Here is a 20,883-nt window from a genome sequence, read left to right as displayed (position 1 = left end):
GGAAAAAGTCCCAGGTAACAGCTCCTATTTCTCTTCCTATCCCCCATTCTCATTTCTTCCTCAGGAAAAGAACTGCCTCAAAAAAACAAAAAAACCACCACACAACACCAGCAAAATTATATCCAGTAAAAAGCTAAAACAGGCTCTCATCAGAATAAAAAGTAAATTCTAAAACAGAGTAACTCAGCAATGTTCTTATGCAAAATACACTGGTATATTTAAAGCTTTCTGACCACTAAACTAGTAATACATAACTACAGATCCTAGTATCGTTTCAAAATGGATCAAAGACACCAAGGATAGCTATTCTTTCACAGTCACAACCATGTTACACAGATTCTTCAAAGTAGATATGATTCCCCAATACAAAATTGTTCCATAAAGTTTAAGATCAGATATCTACCAGAGCCATATTTATAGTCATGGCTACTATCAGCTGTCCAGCTGGAGAATATTGAAGAAAAACAAGCATTTTTAATATATTATAGTTAATTTATCATCTAAGTGACATGTGTAGGATAACAATGGACTGGAAACAGTAAAGCAAAATGATGCATTAGAAAAGGAAATTTTAGGGTTATGTTGTTGTTTCTTTTCTTTGTGTTTTAAATACAAGCCACACCAATACGTATTGTTAGATGGTAAGAAAATTCATGAGAACCACAAAAAATACAGTTGCTGGAGTAAAAAGGAACGCCGAGATCAAGTGAGCAACAAAAACACTTATTGGCATTACCGTGAGGCACGATACAAAACACACTGCCCAAGCAAATAAACACTGGCTTATTTATTTGGTGTTATCAAATACAACTCATCTTTCCAGCAAAGGATAAAGGTACCTGCTTGCTGTGACAGAATTTACTTTTAGAGGTATTTCCTAGATTGCCAGACTGGAAGGAAAAAAGTTAGAGATCCTGGAAGTAGTTACCATGATCAAATGATCCTAACCTTTTTACCAGTAATGTCAGTTACAGTCTCCAAGTGTCCCACTTCAGCTAAATGAGCTGTGACCTTTTTGGATAGCCCCCAAAGACTGCTTGCTCTAGCTGCTCTGAGCTAGACCACACACAAAAAGCAAGAAGCACGGGAGCAGTGCAACTCCCTCCTATGCAAAGCAGCAGCAAAGTTGCTTTGAAGAACAGGAACCTCATAGACATCCTGCTCGCCACCACTTCTGAAAGCCAGGCCCTCTCTACTAATGGGGAAAACATCCCCTCGAGATTTGGGGTTACTGAACCTAACAGGTTAATGGAGTTTATGTGGACTTCACAGCCACAGAGGTGCTTTTAAGTCAATTAGAGATGCAAGTTTGTCAATTATATGGACTATTTCTAAAAACCACATTGGATCTCAACTCTATATACATGATGAAATTGAAAAAACCTGTCAGAGACATACAGAGATTTGATGCCCACAGCATGAAGCAAATATGCCTCAACTTTGGGGCACTATTAGCTTTGAGAATTAAATAACCAGCAAGCATCATGCAAGATGTTACAAGATGAACTAGCACATCAAGTGACAAAAGATGGGAACCATGCACAGTTCCCAGAGTAGGCAGACAAGCAGATACTGTACAAACATAGACCAATATGAGTACAAGCAGCGGCACTCTGTACAGGACTCTCAAAATCCTCACGTCCTTTAGGCTCTGGCACTTCAATGACAATGTAAACCACATCAGGTGCAGGAAATAAATCATTGATTTTGACGAAAATAATTCTTAAATTACTTATTTAGCTAAATACAGTTACTTTAGCATTCAAAAAATAAAATGGAATTAACATCTTTAGTTTAGAAAACATGACATTTTACCTGAACAGCAAGGGAAGACGCATTATCAGAAAGCAAAATCTGTTCCTCTGTTGAAAGAAAAAAACAAAAAACACTATTACGAAAAACAGTGCCCATTTAGCTACTGACCTGTAACTGTAAGCCATTCTGGGATGCATTTCCTATGCATAAAACAAGGAGCACATATATAATTATGCTGCAGCTGGACTAGAAAACCTGTGATATGAATATTAAAAAAAAGAAAGAAAAAAAAATACCAGGAATATTTCTCCTGCAAATGCAATTGCATTTATTATACATTACTACCAATGTACAATAAAAAAATGCTCACAACTAAAAACCAAATGCTTGAGGTTTATGCCAATTACTCTTGTTCTAATCAAAGTTAAATAAAACCGCATCTTCATAACTCCTCTGGCTAAAAAGTAAAAGCATTCAGAAACCTATAAAAGCAGCTTGCAGTTAATATTGCACACTGTGTCTAGGTCTGTCACACAAAAGAAAGATGACAAGTTCACTGCAATAAAAATTCCATGCTTAGAAGACTAGGGCTGCTACCTATTAGTCTTCATTACTTTGCAGTCTTCTGACAACTGTAGCAGGCTGCTGAGCCCCAAATGGGGGCCATAATGTGATCTGATGATATATGAAGAGCTGCTAAAGGGAGCCTGAACCATCCTAGCCTATACATTTTAACAGTTCCTTTTTACTGAGAGCCCACTTTACCACAAGACTTCAAAAATCTGCTGCCTCAGCTATTGGTGCAGTAAATCTGCCAACTGTGCCTGCAACCACATCATTTTACACTGCCTACAGCAGCCAATATAATGAGTCAATAATAAACCAAGGACCTTATAGGCCTTGAATAGCTGGTTTATATTGGCAGATGCAAGCGTAGCTAAAACCTCTGACCAAACAACACAAAGGACTCTTTTAACAGTTTCTGTGCTTCCTTGTGGTTAATTATCTTAGTGCATATTTAATGCATTTTCTAAAAATAAAGTAATTATTAATTGCAAAAACCAGTGTACCCACCCTTCAGTTGCTGATACAATGCAGCATTTTCAGGCCAAGGCTCTGCAGCTGTGGAAAGAAAAGGAATTAATTAAGCAAGCCAAACAACTATGTGCTTGCAGATGCTAACTGAACACGAAAGTTACCTAGAGCAGGAACTCAAACTGCAAAGTTGCTGATGCAAGATTTAACCTGCCCTAAAAATGTCCCACTGTCACTCTCTTCTCCCATACTTCTCTCCTGCTCACAGAGGGACAACACAGAGCAGAAAACTAAGTCCCTAAATTAATGTTGCATGAAAAGCTAAAATTCAAACTACGTTACAGAATGGCCTTGTAATTCTCAAGCAGCTAAAGCAGCTATCTTCCCTCCACTATAAAAACATCCTTGTGCACATTCCCATCACAATTCTGGCCGCTCTCAAGAGCAAGTATTTAAGGTACTTAACAAAGAATTCTGCAAATAACAGAACAAGACACAGAGGAGAGAGGCACAAACCTCCAAACCTAGTGTGAAGAATGCTTTGGGGAAATGGAAAAGCTTTCTGCCTTTTAAAGTTGTGTCCTCACTGGTCCTATATAATACCCACAAAGCCAGGTGCTCAGGCATGTCAGAAACCTACCCACCAGGACAACTGGGACTACCTATTGCTTTAAATGATGCACTGGTCAACCCTAAAACGGGAATGTCAATATGCATTAAAAAAACTGCATCATCAGTTGTTCAAAACAGTTGAACAGTTGTTAAAAAAAAAAAAGCAAGGAAACAAAAGACAATCACATCTTCCAGTTGAGAACCGTTGCACTTAATCAATCATGCACCACTTGAATTTATGGGAAGGCAAAAATAATAATCACTACTGATTTACTGTTAATGGTAGCATTAAGACAGGTCATCACATTGTTTTGTCTCCATTACATTCCTTGTTAATGTCTGATTCAAAATCTATTTTTAAACACCAATTCAAACCTTGTGTTCTACCCAAACTAGCTATTTGTAAACAAAATTAATGCTCTAATCACATAAATTGTTTTTTTTAAAGCAATAATGTCTATAAATAACTATGTGTGGTTCAAACAGAACTACGCCACTGGCTTCAGTAAGGTCATTCTTTGTGTCTTTGCCCTCAGAACTCAAAGAAAAAAAAAGTGCACAATTTTCTAACTATCATTCTTTTTGGATACTCATGAAGTATTAACTTTTATGGAAGTCACATAGAACTGTAAAGCTTATAACACTGTACACAGTTTTGCAAAGGTCACTGCCTCTAACATTAAGGCACAGAGCCTATCAAAGCTATACTAGTACAGGCATGAGAAAGCAACTAATCACATTTAAGTGTCATGAAAAAATGTTTTATGTTTTATTGTAGCAGTTATTGGTTTTACACCCCTCCATTAAAGTTTTGCCCTGGAGTAAAAATTCTTGAGGTGGAAGTACATTTACTTCTTTAAATAAAGAGGCTGAGATAGTGTCTGCAGTACTACAGCCTTAACTGTTTAAAATAATTTATCTAACATACATTTCTTCAGGTCCACTGAAGTCTTGCAAGAGCAAATGGAATGAGGAAATTAAGAATATTATTACTGTACTTTAGCAAACTTATCAGTGCTGGGCTCTGAGATACTTACAGAAGTAACTAAGTCATGAAGGTACCTTGATATCGTAAATACTCCAGCCAACCATTGAAAACATCCTTTTTACATGCCCAAAATGGTAGGGAGAACTTCAAATTGCATGAGCCCATTTCTACTGAAAATTTTTGCCTGACCCTCTTCAGACGAGAATGTCAGATTTATATCTAATTCTTGGATTTTGGCCCAAACTAGTCTCTTCAGACTAGAATGTCAGATTTATATCTAATTCTTGCATTCTGGCCCAAACTGGAAGTGGCCTATTTTCACACAAGCACGTAGCTGAAATATTTCAGGCCCACAAAAATCAAGTGAACTTTTCATTTTCCAACAAAAGAGCTAGGTATATTTCAAGAAATTAAAACTAATTCCAATCTGATCCTGGCACTAAGCTATATGCAGCCATGGAGATATAGATATAGATAGACAGATCTATAAAACAGCTTCTTGGCACACAGAATGCAAAACTACACTGCTGCTAAGGCATGCCATATCCATGCTATAAACTAAAACACAAGTGGATTATTTTTTGTAACTTGTTTGCCCTTATCAGCTTAAATTTTCTTTCCACATTCTACTGATCACACACAGATTTTCATGAACCGTATCTGCTGACCCTAATTTCATTAGTCATGATACGAAGTCTTTATCCCACAGTCTTAGTACACAGGAGCACATGCCCAACTTGAAGGAAGGAAAGGACAAGCATAGTTTAAAATCTTTGCATTCATTCATTCATTCACTCACAGTTTAGTTGTGTAGTAACATGTGTCTTTTGACAAGTAAATGAAACGAGGACAAACAGCCACATGAAAATCTCAGCCTTTGTTATTAGTACACCTTAAACTCCAAATTTAAGCAGTTCTAAGAAAATTAATGAGTAATACCACCCTGCACTTGGCACCTGACGGTCTCCAGAAGGAGGTCACAATTCAGACCGTTTGGACGAGGTATACACATGCTCATGAGCCTTGAACTGAGGCCTTCAGTTCTTTGTAGGCAGACCAGATAAAAGATAATTGATTTTGCTATCACTGTACAGATTGGATTTTAAAACAATCAACATCATGTTAAGAGTCACATATTATTACTCATATCCTAGAAAAAATACTCTGCAGCATGCATTCAGAATTGCATGCAGCAGATCGTGTTCAACGATACCGGAGGTACATACACAAAGCCTGTGCAATCCTTTGGAAATCAAAGAATTAAATACCCACTCACTATCTGTCCCATGATCTTCCAATTTCTACTCACTCACTTTCTTTCAAGATGTTTAGAGTATGAAATATTTTCTTCTGATGAAGCAAGAAGTCTAATACACACTACTACATGAGAAGTTCAGGTTCATAAGGTGCAAGCTAAATTCAAATATCAGCTCCCAAGCTGCCATGCAGCTAAGGGAGACCAGAACCCCGCTGGGGAAAGAGGAGAAGGAATCGCTGAAGGGATGTCACATGCCTCCACAAGAGGAGAAAGTGTGTAACATCTTTAATGTACGGCAATGACTCTTGCCTTATGAATGTAGGTGAAGACATAATTTGTAGAATAATAGGCACTAATATTACACGCTGCTTCAGTTCTGTCATATTTCCAATCCATCAAGTTGATTAATGCTATAATAACTCCTCACAAACTTATCATTTGTGCACTAATGAAGTCAAATCCAGTTTATCCTTCGACAACTATAATCTTCTGGTCTGTAGATGTTCGTTTCCCTGCTAACCACAGCTACTGTGGCGCTAGGTATATAAAGAGAAAATTAACAAATGTGATGTCAATTCAGTTTCAGAAGCTTTCAACACAGAATCACATTTATGTGTTAGATCCTACGCAGCAGACATTTTTATCATTAGCTGCTCAGAGGATGAAATAACTGCCTGGAAGTATGCCTTACAGGAATAGCTTCTCTACATATCTTAAGAATAAGGAACTATTTGGTTCTTCCTTCTGCCTCCATAATCAGAGGAATTACTATTGTGTGGTTTTCAATGGGTCTCTCTCTCAGGCCTGCAGTCTTTAGTAAAAGTTGTTTTCCCACCCTACTGAAACTTTTCCCATGCTTAATGAATGCAAATATTTAGTCTTTCATGTGGATTCTCTGCTGTTTGTTCAGGACAAGCAAACCTCATGCCGTTGTCTTTCCCTACTTCTCCTCTACCACACTGCTTGTTTTAATGCCAGTTACAGGAAACAACCATCTGCAGGATCAGTCCTCCCTGTTAAATTTGTCTGAAATGAGCTCTGAGTTCAAAAGTTACTGGGAAGTGAAATTAAAGGGACATGGACACAGAAAGCATCACTGCATAAGCCTTGTTATTCTAGGAGCTGAGAATTCAGCAGATGCAGCACCACAACAACTGGAGAAGTCAAATGGCAAGTAGACCACTGACATAAAATCTTCTTTGGCTTTGTGGATGACTAAAAATGCATGAAAATTTCACTAAGCTCAACATAATTGTTAGTCAAAGTGTTTTACTTATTAACAGTTTAGCATAGAAAATGCAGATTTCAGAGTGTTTACAGGGCTCTTAGGTGTCAAATTAGACTTTTAGAAGAAAATTCTGTGAACTGGTGTGTTGCATTTTCCCAGTGGAGTCTTAATTACTCAGGTTTGTAAGTATCTATTAAAACAGATTCCTAGACTCCTCACCTGTCATGTCAGAGAATGACTTAGAAAATACATAATTTCTGCTTTTACAAAAAAATTCCAAAATACAGAATGAGTCATGACAGTCACATCAAATTCTTTGCCACTAAAAATGTATTGCATTAGGTGCATTTTTCAGACTTTGTGGTGAAATGTTTTACTTGAGCAACATTAAAGCCAGAGACAGATATTCAAATAGCATTTTGATTTCAAAGTTTCCAGCTGTTTCAGCCTGCTATTTCAGTAATAAGACAGTAATAAGACCCAAATACTTTTGGGATGGCAAGAGAGAAGAATGCACATAATGCTCTCAAAACAGGACATACTATACTTGCAGGTATTTTAATACTGCAGGTGGATTTTAATTCAAAGAATGAGAGACTGTAACAACATTCCCCCAGTGAAGTCTGTGCAAGAGGAAGCACCACATTCCCAAGATGCTCCACAGTGCCTCGGCCCCACCAATTCCGTGTCCAGGCTGTTCAGAGTTTCTTTATGAGTATACAAAACTCAGTTTCAACTCCTACGTTCTGAATTACTGGGAAACTATTCATCCTGTGTCAGTGCTGCCTGAATGGATGGGGGAAACAGACATTTTCATCCACCTTCCCCAAGCAGCTTCACGATGATGAAAGAGATGTAATGAAATAAATGGTTTACAGTTACGCCTCTAATCCTGTCACTTAAAAATATAAGACTCTGACTGTGAAAATGAGAAGACACAAAATACCTTGCATGTTAGATTGTGGAATATGCTAAACAACTATTTAGCCATTTCAGCGGTCTAGTATGAATAGCCAGTTTCAAGCAGCAGGGTATACAGCGTGGTTTGCCCTGGTAGTCTGACACTCATTTAGCACACTTGTTATCAAACTGCAGCATTGTTAAGTATCATTCACAGACAAATGCCAGAGACCTCTGGATCCAGGCATCACGATGTTCCCTCCTGCCCAGAAAATGAACTTACCAACAGGTTAGAAGTTTTTGTAGGAAAACACTCAACTTGAAATTAGGTTGTTCCCAGCTCTTAGCAATACCATAGAATTTTGGCAGGGCAAGAACATTTTTGGAAGGCAATGCAGATAGAAATAATTTTCTGTTAGAAAACTAGACGATGCCTAATAAGAATCAAGGCTAAAGAATTAACACTGAATGTTACTATCCTGTTGATTACTTCTCAAGTACTGAAACTATACAGTGAGAAGTAAATCAAGACAATCTCTGCCCCAAATCTCCTATAAACTAAAATTTACTGAATTCTCAGTATGCCAGCAATTTATCCTTTGATACCTTCTTTCTGCTTCTGTAAATGAAGTACTCAGTCTACTAACAAGCTCTTCCACGCAGTTAACTGTATGCTGTTGTGTAGGTGATGCTAGGACCTGGCCCAGGAACATATGATCTTCTCAGACAGAGCAATTTCTTGCAATGTTAAGAGTTGTTTATTGATCGTATAGAAATAAAGACTACTCCTTCTCTAAAGTCACCACATTTGCATGGATCAGTTTCCTTTCTGTTATAGTCTTCTTAAACAATTTGATATTAAACTTTCATAAAAAGGAGGAAAGCTAAAACATCTGTATTTACCAGTTTGGTTCACATGGCATTAAAGGCCTGTTAAAACAATCAAGAGGCAAGATATCCTCTATTAAAAACAAAAAAAAAAAGTTGGCATTAATTTGAATGGCTGTATTGCAATATTACAGCTGGAGAGATTAACTTACCCATTATTTCCACATAGTTTCCTTCAGCCTCTCCCTAGGTACAAATTTGATTAAATTATAATGAGATACCTCAAAACTGTTTTCTCACAAGAGTGAACACTAAAAAGAAATTTAATCTTACATCTGGGCCACATCCACATCCAATAACATTACTTACAAGTCTCCAAACATGATGCAGCAAACATCATAAAAATCAGCAGGAAAAGTTACCCTTTCTGGTTTCCTAAGACTAGTGCTATAGGGGGACCCCCTAACCACATGGAAAGCTATCCCACAGACTCCAGAAGGAAAGAGGATTATTAACCGCTTGATGTTAAGATGCATCAAAAAGAAGCAGATGATCACTTCATTCTTTTTTCGTAATACAAATTGGTCATATTTTCAAGTAGCAACACATTGTTTAAAAAGAAAATGCCAGGAATTCATGTGCTTCTATATCCTTATTCAGGAAATAAGTGGAGGGGTATATTTTGATTAATACAGTGAAGCTGCAGCCACTTTGGAACCCAAGCAGTTAAAAATATACATCTTGTACATTAATGGCGATCAATAGAGGAAGTACAACAAAGTTGTGAATTAGCTGCCTTAAGACCCACCAGTTCAACCCACCCACACTGAGTACAGATCAATTTCATGTAATTGGCCTGATCCTGTAAACTAGCAAGGGCCAAGAAAAAATGAAAGCATCAGCAACTCCCTGGCTCTGCTGACAAAGGACCAAAAAGTGTTTCATAGTGCCTTGCCAAATGAAAACCGACTTTCACAAAAGTTAAAGAGTATGCACTAAATCATGTATCAAAAAATTACATCATTTGCTTAAATCCATCCCAGGCCTCCTTTGTAGAGATATTACAATTCAGATAAATCATGACTGTTCAGTAATTATTGATCAAGCAGACTGTCAACATAAAGACTCAATCTCAGCAGCAATTCTCAAACTCAAGTTTCCTGTGGCTGCACCACTAAGAGTGTCGGCGTGTGACATTACTACAGCAGCCACTTAGCATGACACAATCTGCTTCTTCACCCTCCAAGAAAGCTATTAATTGCATGTATTTAAGCATTAGTCCAATTCTGTTACTGTCTTTGACTTGGCTTCCCAGAGTGTACACATCTGCGGTTCAATCCTCCAGGGTGCTCAGCGCTCTCACTGCTAGGGGAGGCCACAGGAGTGAGATCGCTCAGCATCTCCACGCTTGCAGAATCATGCCTCCCATCAGGAGAGGAGGCCAAAAAATCTCAACAAAATCAAATCCATAAATAAAAGTTGTTCCTAAATCAACATCTGGATTTCTTCAGAAAAGTCAAAGAGTGTGCCAGCTAAATGATCTCAAAAGATTTATTTATAAAGTCCTGACAAGCTGGAGCTATTTTAGTTATTCCTGATATTCAGCATTAATGTTCCATCTTCAAAGCAGCCTTGTAATTCTTAATTATAGCTTTTTACAGATCTCTAAATCAATCCCTTCCCTTTGTGCTACTTAAGTCCCTTGCCCCTCTTTGGCCCTGACTCAAGAAGTGAAACTTCAAGCACAGGAGCTGTGAAGAGTAGGACAGTGGAGGTATGATACTCATGAATGCCTTAAGTGCCTTACTGGACTGGGACATTTCTTAGCCATGTTATCTACATTTATATACTCTAAATCAGTCCTCTGAAAGCTCTCTTAGATTGAGATTCCTCCTTCTCTGTGGTAGTCTGAACTCCTCCTCCCCTAAGGATGTTTGGCAGGCAGTCTGAACACCACTTTTGCAAAATGCACCAAAGAGCTCCCTGTTTTCTCATCCACAGCACCCACACTCTGATCACAATAGTGATCCTACGCAGCTGTCCTGCCAGACAGGACCTCAATATCCCATACCTGCTCCAAAAGCGGCTCCCGACACACACAGTTCCTGCTCACCCAGCCCTGGCCCCTCTGGCCTTTCGTTAAGGCTCCCCTTCATTCTATCTTTCCTATCTTGCCCACAGCCCTGAGCACAGCAGTACCAGGAGATACAAAGTGATGACAACAGAGACTCTGTACCAGAGTCTTGCAAAGGGGCGAGAAGAGCTGAGATCTTGAGGCAGGAAAGCTCCGCAGGGTAGAAATGCGAACAGTTGGCATTGGTGCAGTCAGCCAGCCAAGCACTGCCACTAGCAAGGGGCAAGATGCTGCTTTAGGGCTCACAGTCTTTAATTCAGCCCAAAACAAACAATGGTATCAGCCCAAAACAAACAATGGTATTTGCAAAAGCACCTCTTAGGCTCTTCCTCACCTCTGGGAAATACTGCAGACTCCCTACTTCAAAATCTGAAAACGTTTATCCTGTTCTCTTAATCATACCCTCACAGTCTTCCTCATTTCTTTTCCAAGGCTTTCAGTGAACACACTCCAATGCATCCAGAGTTTCTCCAATATGGCATTTAAATGCAAAAAAAAAAAAAAAAAAAAAGAATACACATGCAGTTAGACTTTGAAAGTTCTTGCTAGGGATGCAAGCATTACATTGGCTTCAATTTCATTATACAACAGCTAGAAGGCAGAACTGTTAAAAGATTCCCATCTCTCAGCATTTTTACTTTCCAATTCAGTACGCACATTCCAGTTTTTTGGTTGGGCTTTTTTCCCCCCAGATGAGACTGGTATCAATTTTTCCTGTGTTCTTTGCAGCACCATTGTATTTTTTTCCTTTGATGTTTCCAATCCTTCCTACACATTTCATAGGTTTTACTACTACATGTAACTTCTTCCAGTTTGTATTAAAACATCCATGTTCACATGACATCTATGTCATCTTCTTAATAGCTAAAGACCAGAATTTAAAAATAATAACAATAAAAATTTCAGAACCCGGTGTGGACTTTCTCTCTGTCCTCCCCATGGCTTGCCTGCAGCTACAGTTTCTCACTTGCTTTCAAAACAGACAGCTGAAAATGCCCAGCAACGCAGCAACATGCAATGCCTGTTCAACTAGAGCAAAGGAGGACAGCAACCAAGCTCTTTCATTCATTCCTGTTTTGAAAAGGAAGCAGCTCACAAGGTCCAAACCTACAGGAAGAGACCAAGTTAGTGCCTAGGGACAGTCAGAGAACAGAGCATCCAAGGACCAGAGAGAAAAAAGGAGTGAGAAAGATAAGAAAAATCTGGTTCCTCTCCAAAGTTGTTCTTCTATGACCTCTTGTGAGGTGAACAGTTAGGCTCCTAAACAGCACTCATATCCGAATCATTCTACAACTCATGAAAGCTCACTTGCAAATCAAACTGGACAATATCAAAATACATGTTACTTTTTGTTTACTAATTTTGTTACCATTATTTCTGGCAATCTCATTTCTGGCATGAGAAAAGAAGATACTACTTTAGCAGAAAACGTGTACCAATAAAATGCTGATTAGAGAAAGACTGCTTAGTCTTAATGGAGCCAGAAACAACTATAGAAGCATCCTCTATTATAAACTGTAATTATATTGCTTCTTAAAAACAAGAAATAACAATCTCTCAAAATGAAATACATACTGTACTATAATAACGGTGAAAGAAAGTAATTTTGCCCCTGACCTAAAAAAAGATTATATAGGCAAACCCCTCAAAGGATTGGTTCAAATCAAGTCATAAAACGTATGTGTCTGAGCACAAATTGGCAAGAGCAGTGTAAGAGACTTGTTTATTGAAACTGAACAGGAGTTAAAGGGATTCCTTTAGTCTGATTACAGAAAAAAAAAAGCACATATAAAATAACACTGTAAGATAAAATCATACAGCCTGACAAATTTGGTATTTTCAAATCACCTCTTTTTGACTACAAGCACCTGTGCAGCAGGCTTAAACAATCTGTGCTGCAGACAACCTATTATTAAGCAAGAATAACTATTTTTTTCACCTTACATATGCAGGAAATGTTAACATTTACCTATGCACATTTTGATGCACAAAATGCATACTCAGTTTAAATTTTATGTCTTTATGTGCAAGAACAATTTAGGTGGTCAGGTTTCATTCCCCATGTATTTGTTCTCAGCCAAACTGCAGCTTGTCTTAATACATAAAGCATGCATGTCAGATTTATTTTTGCTCTGGCACGTCACATTGGAGGTAGACTCACTAAGAATGTAAAATATCTAAAGGCAGAAGGGCATCTGTTTTTCAAACTGCATTCATTTCCCTTAGTATTAAAACTAGCCTAAGACCCTTGGACGTAACTCAACGGCAATAAACAGAAGTAATTTTCCAGAGATCAAAGGACAAACAAGGACATTATTTTCTCTCTTTTGATCACTGATCTAAAACTAATGTTTTGGGGGAAAAAAAAAGTAAAGCATACTGAGTAATTTAGTGATCAATTAAACATCTTTTCAACAATCTTTTATAGATGATTTGAGCAGTCAGCTTCTCGAAACTACTAGAGTTAGAAAGATTAATGTTCAGGACCGCTTGAAAGCTGGCACTCTAATTCTTCTTACAGTATAAACACTCATTTCCTATCCCGTTAGTATGTGATTGATGCTGCACTACTCTAAACAAATTCTCTACCATATTATCCAATTAATATTTTTTACAGTTCAGAAATAGATGATTTAAAATGTGACATAACACGCTTGCAATTCACAAAGCTATGGAAATATTTGTTTATTATTACCTGAGACACGGCATCAGCCTCTTTATATTTTTGTGTAAGCGAACAGTTGAATGGCACTAAAGCAAGTGTTTTACGCCACGTAAGTGATTTAGTCATCGTTTTGTATTTAATCATTAATGCATTACAGTAGCAGGCTATGCTCAGCATGTTCAGGTGAATGCATGTTGCACAGAGAGGGTGCTGAATTACTGCAGCAGTGCAAGAGGGCTAAGCAACTGATGGTCACAGAACAGCTGAGGTTGGAAGGCAGTTCTGGAGATCCAGGATCAGCTGCAGCAGGTTGCCCAGGGCCATCTCCAGTTTGGTGCTGAGCATCTCCAGGGATGGAGACTCCACAACTGCTCTGAGCAACCTGCTCCAATGTTAAACCATCCTCACAGTAAAAAAAGTTTTCCTTATGTTCAGATGGTATTTTCTGTGTTTCAATTCATGCCAAGACAGTGAGTAGGCACATCAGAAGTGAATGCATAAGGTGCAGGAAAGATGAAGATAGGTAGTACCTTAAAAAAAAAAAATCTGATACATACACAAGAAAGTCAGTGTGTCAAAAGAAAGTTATGATCCTCTTCTCTACTAAAACTCTCCCCTCAGCTTTTACAACATTTCTAGAAAACTAACTATGCTGGGATGATTGCCTTTAAACACCTGCATACAAAGACCCATGCTTTATAGCTGTTACATGTTAGAGCAGCAGTAGTTCATTGTACCTGCCATGACAAAGCGACAGTCTTCATGAACAGGACCCTCGATGACAAGCTGATCAAATTTCATTTTTATAGACATGGAAAAAATTCTCAATCATTCTTACATTTCCATCCATGCATAACAGAAAGGCAGTATTCACAACCACAGATATGGGGATAAGACGCTATTAAAACAAGTGTCATTGTTAAGCGGTATTTTTTCCTTGCAGATACATCATTTTTTTTCCTCACAAATATTCTTACATTTGTGGGACATTTATATCTTCTTGGTACCAGAATGAAATATTCTCTGTGTCTGTGCAATGTCTCAAGAAATCTAGAAGTGTGGAGGGTATTAGCCAAGATCCTGGATAACTTTTGGGGTTTTTTTCCTAGGAAAATCTTCCGTATGAACAAACTGAATGATTTTGCCGTTATTTAGTTACAGTCTGGGACCGATACATAATACAGCTGAGCTAGGAAGGCCACGACCCACTCGCAAAGGTATTTTTTATTTTCAGGGCAGATAACTGCTTTTGACAGCGATTCGCTTTTGGGAAAGCAAAGGCAATGTCCTAATTTTGTTTTAAAGAATGATTCAGTGGACAGGTCTGCAACAAGGATTTGTACTGTACCTTGAGTCACAGGAAGTAATTGCGTATCCAGCAGAAGTACAAGATTAATAAAATAAGCACCAACTATTTCTCCTCTGCAAAAATAGAGGAGCATTGCCAGTATTTTTCTATTAGATGCCTACATATTATTTTACCTATAAAAAGAAAATGAACATCACTTAACCTGTGACTGACAGGTAAAAGATGAGGTGTTAATGTTTTAAGCTTATTAAATCTAAAATCTAAGGGTCCAGCAGTACTTGAGCAGCTCTGATGCCCTCAAAGCAGCACCTTAACAGTACAATTGTTAACATGAGAGTCTGAGACTAGTATAAGCAGCATGCAGCTATTCTGTAGGGGAGGCAAGAATCTCTCCAGGAATAGAGGAAGAACGCTTTAGCATGGAGGGAAAGAACCAGTTGTTGCAGAACTTTGTCTTCTTGTTTCCAGTTTTTCAAAAACGCGTTTTCCTTACACTATACTTAATTTGGATCTGTCATTGCTGTATTCCACAACAATTTGCTTGTTTGGCAGGAAGTTGCTGCGAAAAAACCCAGCACTTTCAACAAGAAAGCAATGAGATGCCTACATACAGTATAGTTTTGAGTTTGTATTTGTAATTCCAGAAAAAAAGTAAATATCAGCAAGCTGTCACTCTAGAATATTCATAAAGGTCACAGAGCAGAGGAATGTAGCAGAACCAACACCTACTCACACATGTCATTATCCTTGTGTTTCACAATACAAATAAAATATACTAAAGAGATCATAAAGGCTAGTAAATGGCATGAAGCAATGCTGATTGTGACCATATTCTCCACATCCTGAGGATCCAGGGCTCCTGCCTTAGAACGTAAGCATGGCTTGTGCTAATGTCTATGAATTAAGAGCCCACCAAAACTTTCAAGCTTATCTACGGGTACCTCTACACACCCAGACTCAAGATCCACCACCTTCACTTTACCTACCAGTCAGGGGCAAGCCTGGTCTGGAAACTGTACATTCATAGTAGAGAATCCAACTCAGTCTCTTACACTGGGGCCTCTACTGAGTGCCAGAAGACCCAGCTCCTGGAACAAAACACCAGCTTGCTCCTCAACAGGTCAGTAGCAATTAAAATGCTGTTTCCTTGCAGTATTTATTGCTTGTGAGCTTGTGTAGCAGCAAGAAATCAGGAACAGAGAATAACAAGTAAGGAGAAACTGGCCAACGCACTGACTTTCAGTGTGCGACATATTAAATGTGTTTTGAACTTCCCAGCCAGGAATTATCCGAGGTTCAGGTTTTCTTCTTCCTTGAGAGCAGATTAACATCACTTTTTGATAAATAATTCCACAGTGATACACGTTTCTGTTTTATAACAGGGCTCACATCCAGTTTACATGGCCCAGCTGCAGCAGATCACAAGAGCACTAACAAGTAGCAAAGGTACCATTACGTTTCTCAGCCTCACAAGAGCAACACAGGAAGCACGGTGGGCGCCCGTGGGGAGCAGGGGGGTGAGCAGGGAGGGGACGGCCCTGCACTGGGCCCTCCCACAGTGCAGGACTCAACTCCAGCTGCTGAAATTATAAATACGATATGGGTTTTTGGGCCGCTAAAGAAAAGTAAATAGTTTTAAAGATAGAGAAGTTATTAAATCAAAGTAAAGATGAGCCCTAGTATAGCTAGGGGTTCGGGACCCCACAAACGAGGGGACCCGGTGAACCTGCACCGCTGTGCTCTGCGGGGAGTTGCGCAGGGTGGCGTGGCCTGCCCTCGTCTCGGAGCGCCAGGCGGGCGACCTGAGGCGAAGCGCGCCCAGGGCGGAACTCCGTGCTGCACCCCTGACTCCCGCGGCCCGCCGTTAGCCTCCCACAGCCGCCCCTCCCCGAGGCACGCGCGGCCGGCTCGCTCCCACGGCGCCCCAGTCCCGTCCTGAGGGGTCACCCGGGGGACCGAGGCCGCGAGGGTCTGCCTCCGCACCCCAGCGGGGCGGCTCCTGCTCCGCCGCCACCCTCAGGCCGCGAGCCGGAGCGCAGTGCCTGACAAGAAGTGGGGCCGGGCCGGGCCCGCGGCGTCCCGCCCGCCCGCCCGCGGTTCTCTGGGCCGTCACCCGCCCGCCCCCGCCCCTCACCGGCCAGCTGAGTCACGAAGGCCTCCGCCACCAGCGACATGTCGCGGAGGGCGGGCGGCGGCAGGCCGAGGGCACGCACAGGAACTGGGCGCCGCGCCGCCGGGGCAGCAACTGCATCCGGGGCCCGCCCCGCCCCCGCCGCCCGGGGCGGGGCCGCGCGGCCGCTGCCGCTCCGCCGGCTGCCGGGGGGGAGGCGGGGCGCCGGCGGGCCGCCGCTTGTAGGTGTGCGGAGCGGAGCCCTTCCCCACTTTGAAGTGCTTAACGGGCGGAGGAGGGGCGCTGTGGAAGACACGAACAAACCGGTATTTTGGGATATGTGTGTCGCAACCTCCTCAGTTACTCCAGCCTGAGGAAAAAGCCCTTTGAACGCGCATCCCATGGGAACGTTCCCCGGGGTACACGGGCATAGTCACCCACGGTGTGATAATTCTCTCAACTTGGAAGTGTCACCCCAAGGGGAGCGAAGGCGAAACTCCCATCTGTCCGACGGCAGCAAGGAACTCCGGCCGATACCCTGAGAGAGGAGAGGGGTTGTCGGGGTGGCGGTCGGGCCCCCCCGGGCAGCGCCGTGCGGGGGGTGAAGGCTGTGCGGGGGGTAAAGGCTGTGCGGGGCAGCGGTGGCGTTCGTTACTGCCCTCACGACAGACGCCAGACCCTTCGGCAGCGTAAACACGGCTGGCTGCTGGAACGCTGCAGAGACTTCAGCTGTGTTCTAGTAGAAAAATTAACGAAGTGTATACCGAAGGATAATTGCAGACATTTTGCAGCTCTTTCTTGGTGGTATATTACATGTGTACAACAGAGGCTGCGGTCCCACTGAGAGGAGTCGGGGGCGAGGCTGCGCTGGACCAGCAGAGAAATATCAAAAAACCCATTTAAAAATACTGTGGCTCAGACAAAGTCCCCAGTCATGGGGAATCTCTGCTATTGATGGAAAGTCAGCTTAACACACTCCACATGGCACGCAGAGGCAATATCTTAAGGAGCCGAAAGATGCAAGTTAAGACAATTCTCTATTTCTTCTCATGAAAGAATCCCAACAGGGTTTTTTGTGGGCTGTTTGTGTTTGTTTGTTTTTAAATTCAGTGTAGGAAAAGCTATTGGGAATGTTGTAACCAGCTCTGTGGTCTCCCAAGAAAGGTCCCTCAAAGCCATCTTCAGTTCCTCTGCCACTCCTCTGTGTGGAACTCTGACACATGTGAAGGTTTAATCCCATTAGTTCTCTGAAGATAACAGAAACAGCTAAATATGGTTTAGAGCCTGAAAGCAGAAAAAAGGCCAACCTCTCACTGCCTGAAAGTGCCACACTAATTGCAAGTTAGAATTCTTCCCCAGTATGAACATGAACAAAAGTGTTAGTTCTGGCTACACAGTTTTGGAATATGTTGCTCCCCTGGATTGGTGCAGAACAGTGTACCAGCTGGACCATTATTAGTTCTTCGACCTTTAAAACACAAATGGAGGAGGGGAGGAGAGGTGGGCATAAAACGATCTGAATCTGACAGGAGCCTGTTCGGAGAATCTTAGGTGCTTTCTTTACTGACCATACTGAATATCTGCTTTTCAACATCCTGGTACCAAAATGCTTCCTGAAGTGTCTTGGTGACAATAAGATATAACTAAAGGGACTCAGTAAAGGGTACAACTGCCTTTTCATCCCAAGTTAAAATGCAGTTTGTCTTCTGGTATCTTGAGATCTACACCTTGCCTTTAAACAACCATTAATTTCTTAGTCTTAATTCTATGATAGAAGGACTATGCAAAGTTTGGGAAAATGCCATAGAATTGAATTACACATTCAATATGTAGATTGCAGAGAAGATAGTGGATATGTGAAAGACTTGTTCCATTATTCTAAAGTGCCTCTTGATCTTCATTTTTTAGCCACACTTTAGTAAGAATTAAGAATATCTCATTTTATCAAATAGACTTATTCTACTGTGAAGGTCAGATAACACAATGATATTTCAGTCTTGTAAGGTAAGATCTTAAATCTTGTAAGTACTAGAAGATATGAACAAACACAGAAATGTATTAATGTTTGCAAAGTACATGAAAGTCCTCTGGTGACACTTACTATTGAATCATTAAGCATCATTACCAAATATATTCTTAACATGGTAGTGGAAGCATGCTATTAGAGCAGTAGCAAAAGCAGAAGAGCCAGTAATTACATTGCAACAATGGACAGAGGGCTGAAAACAGTGATGTGGAAGAGGACTGATTATTTTAAAATGCTGATGAAAGCTACATTTCTAGTTACAGTTGTAAGTTAAATAGCACCAAAATTACAGAAACTCTGAACAGTCTCGAGAAGTTGAATGGCTTTGTATTAGGCAATTACAACAGTCTAAATTAAGCTGGTGTGTCCTATTTGAGTCCTTTCATCACCAACAGTATTTAGAAAGCTAAAAAAAAACAAGATGTGGTGTAAAAGTTGCCCTGATAAGGCTGAGCATGAACTAGGTATGAGCTAGGCCAAATCCACATGTTAGCACCCAATTAAAGAGGAAGTTTTCTCTATAGACCTGAGTTTGATACTAAGAGCTCATCTCCAGAAATGGAGGTAGATGATGCAAACTAAGTCAGGGAACAGAAATCAGGAATTAATCCAGCAAGTATCAACAAATACATACCAATAGAAATCTATTGACAAGTCCAAACAATTAGCCAAAACAGGAGGAAAACTGAGTGGAGCTCAGCCCATGCCTCTGACATGTGGCAGAACACAGATGCTCAGGCTCCCTTCTCTGGGACAGGAGATCAGGGCAGTGGCTTTTGTTTCTGCATTCCCAGTCCTCCTCCCTGCTCCCACTGAAAGGGCTGTTTTAGCAGAGCATCTTGTAGGAAATCCTCCAGGGAGATCTCCAGTGATGGTAAATAGTAGCAATGAAACCGACACAATCACCACCTTCGCCTTTATTCAATATGCCTCTCTCCTCCCCTGGCTCTTTGAGGAAAGGCATTGCTCTTGTGAGACTGGCTTCCTGCAGGGCCTGCATGTGAATCGTTTCTTCAGCTGGCCACACATTAACAACTGTCTTTCTGGTAATTCTTGCTCCACACCATGGAAAGCTCCCCAGCTTTCACAGACTTTAAAGGCATCACAGCAGATCCCAAGGTGCTAGTCCCTCTGATTTCAGTGCGGAGAGAAGGATGCACTTTCAGATAGTATTTCAAGGGAAACCAAAAGGCAGAATTGGGCTGTCCCTCAGGCTTTGCATTTCAGAAAGTCAATCAGAGTAGATCTAGCAAAACCATTAGCCCTTAATAAGGGTCTCACCTTACACAGGCATGCCCAAAAGACAGAATACAGTTTTCTCATAGCCCATCTCTCCACATGGGCTGCCTTTACCAGGTAAGGTATTAATTGCTAGGGTCCGCTGGGGAAACAGGACTAGACCATATATACATACACTCCATTTTAAATAGAATGGAATTTGAATATGATTAATCATCTCTCTAGAAAAAAACCAAGACTGTTCTTGTTAGTTCCCTTAATATTATTTAGACAGCTTTTAACATGTATGTTTAATTTGTATTGTTCTTCTGTTCCATGTTAGTATTTAATAAAATCAATAGTGCATACCTATACCTGCAGTATAAGTCCTTTGCAGATAGAATTGATAGGAATATTTTTATAAGATTAATTGGGAGATGGCAATGAAAGAATTTTGGTCTCCTGTGATTTTAAGCTGTTTGCTTTTTAACTCATCCACTATTGCTGGCCATTAAAATTACAGTCTAGCTGGCCAGGTGTATGACAGGACATAAGATTAAACAAATCACCAGAAAGCGGAGGCATTTGAACGAGTTTCTTCAAATTTGAGTTCTGCTAGGTGTCACATGCAGTTCTCAAGTTCATGAAGCACGTTGTAGGATAAGTCCAACTTAAGGTGGCATTGTGTGCCAAACACTTAGAGCAAACATTCCTCTTTGGAGTCCTGTTGAGGTGGTAGAGGACACTGCAGAGTTGTTCTGCATTGCAGTATGACCTTTCTTCATCCCAGGACAACTGGCTGGGGCCACATGCTGCT

At 40.7% G+C, this 20,883-nt stretch overlaps 1 protein-coding gene across 1 annotated transcript in view; it reads right to left on the bottom strand.

Annotated features, from left to right (window-relative positions):
* Positions 1-16,929, bottom strand: part of MTX2 (metaxin 2) — a 37,830-nt gene extending 20,901 nt beyond the window's left edge. The window contains exons 1-3 of the mRNA XM_059820487.1: positions 16,847-16,929; positions 2,830-2,877; positions 1,816-1,862 (exon numbers count right to left, since the gene is read on the bottom strand). Of these exons, the coding sequence (XP_059676470.1) occupies positions 1,816-1,862; positions 2,830-2,877; positions 16,847-16,886 (135 nt within the window). The 5' untranslated portion in view covers positions 16,887-16,929. The remainder of the gene's footprint in view (positions 1-1,815; positions 1,863-2,829; positions 2,878-16,846) is intronic.
* Between the last annotated feature and the right edge of the window lie 3,954 nt (positions 16,930-20,883).

This window comes from Gavia stellata, chromosome 8, assembly GCF_030936135.1.
Source record: "Gavia stellata isolate bGavSte3 chromosome 8, bGavSte3.hap2, whole genome shotgun sequence".
Taxonomy (NCBI): Eukaryota; Metazoa; Chordata; class Aves; order Gaviiformes; family Gaviidae; genus Gavia; species Gavia stellata.
This window is presented reverse-complemented; position numbering and strand designations above follow the sequence as displayed.